Raw genomic sequence first — 9,191 nt, forward strand, 5'->3', positions numbered from 1 at the left:
CATACAGGAGGGACGGACCACGCCATATGAGGTGCACTTATTTTATCCCATTGGGCGAGTTCGTGTGATACGTTGTTAGACCTACGGTTTAAAAATTGAAACCTATTTTGAGGCATATTCACTTTTTTGAGGCATACTCATCCATTATATTATCTAGGGTGGGTTTATAAGGGGTGTCTAAAGGTAGTGCAATTACCTATATATCCATAAATAACTTCAATTTGCCATAGTTCCCTTATCCTCAAAAACCTAAAATTAAAAATCAAAATAAACTTTAAACTTAAACATCTAGGACTCCAATTCAATAAAAAAATTAATCAAACAAAGGAAACACGAATCGAAGTGAGCGATGTTGGAATGCGAAATCTAAATCTCAATTGCTCTTAGATGTATTTTAGAATGTATGCGTAACAAACCCATCTTGTTTTTGATTGATTTTATTTTGTTTGATCGGTAGAATATATTTCAAAGATGAAATTAGGGTTTTCAGAAGATCAGTTCGGCTGATCTTGCAGTATCAATTTTGAGCCGAACTTAGTGTATGATTTAGAGAAACACTATGTTCGGCTAATGCGACTTTACAATATTTTCAGCCGAACCTCAATTTTCCAGCCGAACCTCAATTTTCAAGCCGAACCTAGTGGATGATTCAGTTTCTGAGTGAAGTTCGGCTGATAACTTTTGAGCCGACCTCTGTTTTTTTTGAAATTATACCTAGGTTCGGCTGATAACTAGTATAATTTCAAAAAAACAGAGGTTCGGCTCAAAAGTTATCAGCCGAACTGTTCATCTGGTCAGCAGATCTGGGTTTTAAAAATTCAATTTTTTTTGGCAGATTCAACTTATAAAAGGAAATTAAACCTCGATAGAAGTTTACCTCTGATTTGAATCACACATTTTGGTCACTTCTAATCACTAAAATCTCAAAAGTCAAAACCCAAGCTTTTTTCTTCACTTCTTCTTTTTCCTCTCAAAAATCTCAACTCTCTCACATAAATTTGATTTTTCTACTAATTCACCACTAATAATTTAATGTTTAATCAATCCTTAAAATTCATAATTAATCAATTCTAATCATAATCATTTACACTAATTATATAAGGGTAGTTATGCCATTATCAAAAATGGTGGAGTAGGGGTAATGTTGTTTTTTATTTAGTGATCCTATTTTGGCATTATCTAGTATGTCTCAAAAAAATCTAGTATGCCTCAAAATAGATTTCTAAAAATTCTTAAAAATGGGATTCATAGTAATCGTTGGAGGAAGACCAAACCTAATTTTATTTTCCAATTCCTGGACCTACGGGACAAAATCACCAACTTGGGCTGTCCTTCGACATCGAAGAAGTTCGAAATGGTACACTCCTAAAAAATGAATCCTCTACAAACACTTTTGCTTCGTCCTTAGACAAGAAGACGGCTAGGAGGCTGAGCTATCAATTAAGAAGAATCACAAAAGAATAAAGAAGGGGAACTGTATCGAAGGGAGCAAGAACCAAGAAACCAATATGCTTCCGAGAACACAAATGTCCACTGGATAATTCGTGCATATCAAGTATCGAGTGTAGTGCTAATGTGGATACCGATCTACTGGGAGGTAACCAATATATATAAAATCGTAAACCGGTACTCTATAGCAGTCATGTTAATTAGTCGGCCTGAGATTAATCTCCCAAATTCACCCCAGCCCATAAGTACAGTTGATAACCTGTAGAAAGCCAATTTGACCCTTGTCTCGTTCGAGAAATGATATGTTATCCAAGAAAGCATGGCTGCTAATAGGATACCATATTGCATGGGGTGTAACAACCCAAAGACAAGGGATGTTTTGTCCTACTTGGTTTTTGGGCCCCAAACAATATGGTACCCAATTACCAATGGTGCAAGAAAGGCTATATAATTTCGGAAGTGACCAAATGATCTTAAACGTACACGGTACTCTTTGTATGTCAGAAAAGGTTGTGAGGTACAGTGGTGGTTTCACCCATTCCAAAAGCAAACAATTGGTTCTAGAATAGACAAAAATAGCAAGACAATGAAGATGACCTCATCGGATCATCCCTACATCCAAATATCTGAGTTGGATTGACTGAAAACAATACAAACATAAGTCTCCCTTATTTTAGTTGTTATTATTTTAATGGTAACTACAAAGATGTTTTAGGTGTATGGTTTCGGAAATTCGGTAAAGTTTCGATTTTCGTCAACCGCAATCATATTGGTTGAGAATTAGCAAACCCATAGTTGGAATAGACTAGGTTTTCTCAGATCCAATTTCTCATACGCACCCACTTCACCACCACTATTTGAATCATTCCATCTCTATTTTAAATCCAGTTTATCAAAAATTGTATATGATCTACTTTTGCGATAGAATAAAATGCGGATTGTGTCAAAAAGGACTTGGTTGACTGAATTTTATTAGTTGTATTCTAATTTGATGGACCCACACAAGAGTCAGCTGATTATCAAATTCTTTCCTTTAATCACAAAGCCAGCCCGACGAACACTTGTGTTGTGAACCTATTTCTAGTGTTTACCATGGTGATTAGTAAATGTCGGCAAGCCGAAGAATACATTGATTCCTCAAGTCTCAACAAACTGATGTCCGCTGATACTCATGAATAAGCTTTCACATTTTGAACGGTGCATCAAAACTCCACCATCGAACAAGTGGTGATCAGGAATGTGTACACTAACAATTAGAAACACACAAGTGAAAAAGGTGGTCGAGATTAATTTGCGTTCTTGCATCCTTTGTAGGGGCAGAGCTACAAACCCTATCACGGGGAAGCAAAATATTTTTAGAGGGTGCGAGATAGCAAAAATAGATTTAGATTCCAAAATCTCATAAAATTTAGGTTTAAGATCTTGCTTTTAACCGCCACCGCCACTGCCCTGCTGAGGTAGTAAACCAGGGGCGGAGTCACATGGAAGGGTGGGTGTGCAATTGTCCACCCAACCCATCTGGTATCCAAGCCCAATTTTTCATATTTTAGACCAATTTATCCATTTTTACCCATTTTGCACCCCCTTAAATGTCTATTTATTTGTAACTTCTCCACTCAATTCTGAAAACCTGGATCCGCCCCTAAATAAACCCTAAACAAGTAAAGTCATTGGGTGTGTTTGTATGTGTTATGGTTCGATTCCCGTTGCCAACACTAATACATACTAAATACCAATTATGCCCTCCTTACTTATTAATAAGGCGAGCTCCACTTGTTGTGTCTTTTTGCAGAATTCTACTGAACGGATAAATTATGTCGAAACTTATTCTTAGGTCTCCTCACCAAGACCGGCGACGATGAAGGAAGCAACCTGTCTTTTGTGGCGGGAAGGATTTTCTATTTCACAATAAGACACCCATTTATTTTTTTACGTGTTTTTTTTTTTTTGAAAAAATAAGGTTATATAGATGGAAAAATATTTACACAGTTTACAGACCAAGGGACAGTGCACAAATTAACTATATGTGAATCACTGTATCCCTGTGAAAAAGAACTTGGTTTGCAGTAAAATCCTTGAAAACCTTCTCATCAGACAACCAAAGCATAATTGATTGCTTAATTATGAAAACTAGTTCATCAGCTTCCTTAGTCCTGCCTCCAAAAGCTCTACTTCCTCTTTCCTTCCACAAATGCCACATGACAGCGTAGAGCACTTTCCACCAAACAGATCTACATTTGCCAGTAAGATTGTTGAACCTCCAAGCCTCAAAATGACTTCTCACTGAACTTGGTAACACCCATGAAACTTTAAATGCCTTAATGAAATGATTCCACACCTCCCTAGCATAATTGCAGTTCACAAAGAGATGATCTGCAGTTTCCTCCTGCTGTCTACAAAATAAGCACTTATCATCTTGTACTTGCACTCTTCTATGCTTAAGCATACTTCTAGTTGGCAATGAATCATGGAAGTTTGCCCATAACATGAAGCTAACCTTTGGTGGAATGTTTTTTTTCCAAAGAAATCTCTCAAAATCCCAAACTGTATCATCTTCCATTTGCCAATCATAGCACTTCTTAGCAGTAAACCCATCCAATATATCAATCTGATCCTCTCCACCATTCAGACTGTGCACAGGACCCAATTCATTGCAAAGCATATCCCACTCCATTTGTTCCAGCTGAGTAAGTCTTCTCCTGCTATTACATACAAGTCTACCTTCTGAAATCATTTCAAAAACAGAAGCAGTTTTGTTTCTACTAGCTTTATACACAGCAGGGTATCTGTTCTTAATTGGCCCAAGTGAAGTCCAATTATCTAGCCAGAACCTTGTAGACCTACCATTATTTAACTTAAAACTCACCTTCTCTTGTAAGAAATTTGTAGAATTTAGAATATTTTTCCACATGCTTTTACCCTGATTAGTTGCATCATCAGATGGCATATGCACCTCCTCATTATTGTGAAACTTTTATTGTACCACTCTCCTCCAGAGAGCTCTTTTCTCTCTTACATACCTCCAAATCCATTTTGCTTTCAGTGCTCTACTTGTACAGCTCAAATCCTTAACACCCAATCCACCCATATGTTTAGGTCTACAAATTTTGAGCCAAGAAACCCAACACATCTTCCTTTTTATCTCAGTAGAGTCCCATAAAAATTTCCTCATCAGTCTTGTAAGCTTCAACTCCACTATAGCAGGCATATGAATCAATGAAAATAAATTGTCAAACTAGAAAGATAACTTCTTATTAGCACCAACCTGCCAGCTTTAGATAAAAACTTCCTCTTCCATGTAGCTAATTTGTCCTCCATCCTTCTAATAACATAATCCCAAACTGAAATGCATTTAGTTGTAGCACCAATTGGCAAGCTTAAGTATTTAATAGGCAATTTCTCCACTTTACACCCCAGCTCCAAAGCAAGTTCTTTAACTGAATTATCAGCATCAACACTAACCATAGAACTCTTTTCCAAATTTAGCTTCATACCCGTTAAAGCTTCAAAAGATGTAAGATTTAGAAGTAATCTTCTGATTTCATCTGCATTAGCATCGACAAATAACAAAGTGTCATCTGCAAACTGCAAATGAGATATCATCAATCCACCTTCTGCCACCTGAAAACCATGTAGTTGTTTCCTCCCCACTGCATCATCTATCAGCTTAGATAACACTTCAACCACCAAAAGAAAAAGAAATGGAGACAAAGAATCTCCCTGTCTTAACCCTTTAGATGGTTTAAACTTCTGGGAAGAACTTCCATTCACCAATATAGATATATCAGAAGTAGAAATACATCAATTCATCCAGCCAATCCACCTCCTGCCAAAGCCATGTAGTTATTTTTTTTACGTGTTACTGTATTTATTTATTTTATTTTAGAAAACTTCTTTTTGTCATTAATGGCACAATATAAAAATTGCATGTAGAGTACATCAAGAAACAAGTAGTAATAAGAATAACATTTTTGAAGTGGTACATAATCAAGTAATTCAACAAAGAAAATAGAAGTAAAGAACTGCCTAAAACAAGCGTGATACAAAAGATCAAATCGGAAGATGGTGATCTTCAAGGGGTAACCCGGACAATTTAATAGATCTTCTTCATTAAAGAAATTTCCACTAAAATAGGAGTATCTTGCTCAACTTTTACTAGCGATTCAATAATTCCGCTGACCGAAAATTGCTATCGTACTTAGAAAACTCACAAACTGGGAGCGATTAAAGTAAAGTACAGAAGTACCATAAAAATGCAGGCAAGACTTTCCGTTAAAGTAAAGTACAAAAGTACCATAAAAATGCAGGCAAGGCTTGCCGTTAGAGTGAAGGCTAGAAGCACCATTAAAGTGCAAACAACAAACAAAAAAAAAATCTAGAAAACGAAAGAAAAATTAGTTAATTTAAACAAATTTATAACGGAAACTCAAAAAACTAAAAATCTTTTTAATCTAAGCAAGAGGTTGATGGATGCTATTTTTTTTCTTGGAAAAGTGGGAGGATACGGATGCATGTGTTGCCATATGATTGGAGTACATTTTTTTATTTTATTTATTTATTTGATTTTCTAACCCTGAAGGAATAGGGACTCTTGTTAAAGTGCTAGGATTTGTTGATGAATGACGAGGGTACCAAATATACCACAATTTTTTTGATACCCACCTATTCAAGTCACACCTTGTGTGATATAATATAGAGGGGAACTATTAAGAAGATAAGAACCATAAGATGTGCACTTGGTATATAGTCAAAGTCCGGAACCGAACCAACTATGGGACCAAACCAAGTGTTTGATTAACGTACTACTGTGTTTACTTTGTTATAACTAAAATACTAATTACATTATAATGCGGAGAGTAATTTAGAAACACACATAAGATTTTTTTAACGAGGAAAGCGCAAATGTAGAAAAATCCTGGGACCTAATCCAGTTTTGAATACTCTCAAAATTAAGCCGCTAGACAAAGACTACTACAACTTCGTATAGTTGGACCAAGTAAACTAACTCCAAGTTACTCAGTTCCTTCATTATCCATGCACTCACTACCAATCTGGTCTATGCACGTGAAACCGAATATAAAGTCCACTATGTTAAGTCGTTCCACATGTTGTGAAGACTTCACCACTCAACACCTTTGGATCGTATTCCGAAATATTAAAGAACTAATCTGTTTCAGTAACCACTCTATTAATCTCCCAGATCACCAAGTTAATCAGAGATATGTTGATTTAGAAAGGTTCTTTTGTTTAAATAATATAAACTCCTTTGTATCGGTTAGATCAACTAAGATATAAATATTACTAAAGATAATCAATCTTCCTTCGTAATATATCAAAGTAAATCTCAAAGAGAAATACCAAAAGATGGATCACCGATCTATACAACAAGCTATAAAAGGTCTATAAAGATAAACGAGCTTGTTAGATCCTAATCAATCAAGTATGCACGAAGTGTCACAAAGATCAGAATATCAAAAATCAAATATTCCAGTCTTCAAATCTTTAGTTTTCAAAGTACCCTCACAATCAACTTGATTCCCTTATGATCGACGCATATAACGAAGTCTGTTAACAATGGATGATCACAAGTGTTATCTTCAGATATTGAATCAATGAAGCGATCTAAAATCGTCGATCCTTGATCTAGTTCGAGTGACCTTATATCAGAAGAGAAGGATTACATAATAAACAAACTAGGTGATATCAAGGTTCAACTATACCGTTAGTCAATCATATCAATAATCAAATACTAAAATAACGATACGATTCTAGTTTACCACCAAAGGTACTGCTAGATGCTTCTTGATTCAAAAAAGTATGTAATTGAAGAGGGTGTAAGAGATTTCACCTAATTAGTATACTTTCCTCTCCAGTGAGTATTACGAGAATAATGCTAGTCGGCTTACCTCACACAAACTATAGAAATAAAGTACTGTGTGTCATGAGATAAGTCTGCAAGAAAAACAAACTTCACTATTTATAATCACCAAGGTAGTTTGGATGCCAAGGAATTTCCAAATACGAAAATATGCAATAAATACCAATTTTCGGTTTTGTATAATTCCAAGAATAGTCCAACTAATATACCTAGATCTCTCATGGATGAGAACTCAATATTAGCTAGCATATAAGTATACCTTGTTACATAATATCAAGAGATATGCTTTAATTACTGGTAAATTAAGACATATAATTTCGAATATCAAAGAAGATATATGGGATATTTCGGTTTGGAATCTTTCTTTGAGTATCGAGGAAAATTATTGAATTTAAGTAACAAGAGTTCAACACATGTTCAAAATATTATGTCAACATTTTAAACTTTCCATCTTAACCAAACCATATTTCCGATAGCCATCCAAACCCTATAAGTTTATAGTCGGATTAGAAAAACGTCTAATTGGTTAACAAAGGGACCGGTCCTGGTTTAAGGGATCGATCCTAGAATAGATCCTTTGATTCCTTCCAACTATGAAACAAGTTTCACAAGTCTACTTCCTTAAACTCATGTAGTTAAATAAAGTTTTCTAGGCATGGAATCAACCCAAATTTCAACACATTAACTAGTAACGAATAACAAATATAGTGTTATGTCGCATTTATGAAGTTCAAAAGATAAATGTTGTACTTCATAATCCAATGTACCAAAGTTGTATTAAACAACTAGTATATACTTCCTTGACACTTTGATATAAATGAATGATCAAGTTACCAATACTAGAGATACATAAATATACTTCTTATGTTATTTTTTCAATCTAAATAATTTGAAAGAAACGTATATAAAAATGGAAACAAGTCAAGTTTGTATCACTAACCTCGAACAGAAGGATAATATATATGTTGATGCCAATACGTCTTCGGGTTCTTCAGATTAACACGAGTTTGTCTCAATATTTCTAATGCTCATAGTCTAACCTAACAAAGTTGACCTTAGTAATCTAATCAAGTAGCTTCAAATTTTGGAGCTAAATTATGATAACCAAACTTGACATACCAACGCTTGGTGGTTCAACTGACCAATGGTCTAACAATTGATATGGCTATATTGATATTATATGTAATTCCTGCACTTTTTTTTACATAAAAAATCAAATGATAATGATTTTTCAGCTTATTTATTGGTAACATGTTGTTCTTACAATGATGGTCAATAATAGTCATACGAAATTATCATAATCTGAGATGTACATCAGTGAATGACAAGCTAAATGGTGCAAAATGTGCTCATTTTTATGGTAATATTGTAACACCCCGTGTTTTTAGCATGGTGCATGCTAAAAGATGTACCATTTGCTTGTGATGAAGCTTCATCCAAAGCTTCTGTTGGTTGGTAAGAAGTGGATTGGCTTAAGACCAATATCGCGCCAAAATGGTGCATTGTGTTTAGCATTTGGTCAATATCCAAATCTCGCATCAAATGATGCATTAGGCCAGTTGGGTAGGTGGACTTGAGCTTGGAGCGTAATGATTGTGCATTATGAAAGTTAATGGCTTAGAGCCAATGTTGCACAATAATTATGCATCAGGCTAGAGAGGGCTGGCCGAACGAGTGTTGCGTAATCATTACAAAGAAGCGCAATCATTGTGTTACTTTGCGAATGAACACAATCATTGCGAAGTAACGCAATCATTGCGAAGGAACACAATCATTACAAAGTAACGCAATCATTGCGAATGAACACATCATTGCGAAGTAACACAATCATTGTGAATGAACAGTGAAGCAAGCATGTCAATTT

The 9,191-nt window shown here is 35.2% G+C and overlaps 1 protein-coding gene across 1 annotated transcript; it reads right to left on the minus strand.

Moving 5' to 3' along the window:
- Positions 1–3,469: 3,469 nt before the first annotated feature.
- LOC113353687 lies at positions 3,470–5,288 on the minus strand. The gene is made up of 4 exons (XM_026597211.1): positions 5,273–5,288; positions 4,715–5,126; positions 4,470–4,547; positions 3,470–4,289 (listed from the first exon to the last, which is right to left on the minus strand). Exons 1-4 carry the CDS (start codon positions 5,286–5,288, stop codon positions 3,470–3,472), a joined length of 1,326 nt encoding a protein of 441 aa, XP_026452996.1.
- Between the last annotated feature and the right edge of the window lie 3,903 nt (positions 5,289–9,191).

The sequence above is a fragment of the Papaver somniferum genome, chromosome 1 (genome assembly GCF_003573695.1).
Source record: "Papaver somniferum cultivar HN1 chromosome 1, ASM357369v1, whole genome shotgun sequence".
Lineage (NCBI taxonomy): Eukaryota > Viridiplantae > Streptophyta > Magnoliopsida > Ranunculales > Papaveraceae > Papaver > Papaver somniferum.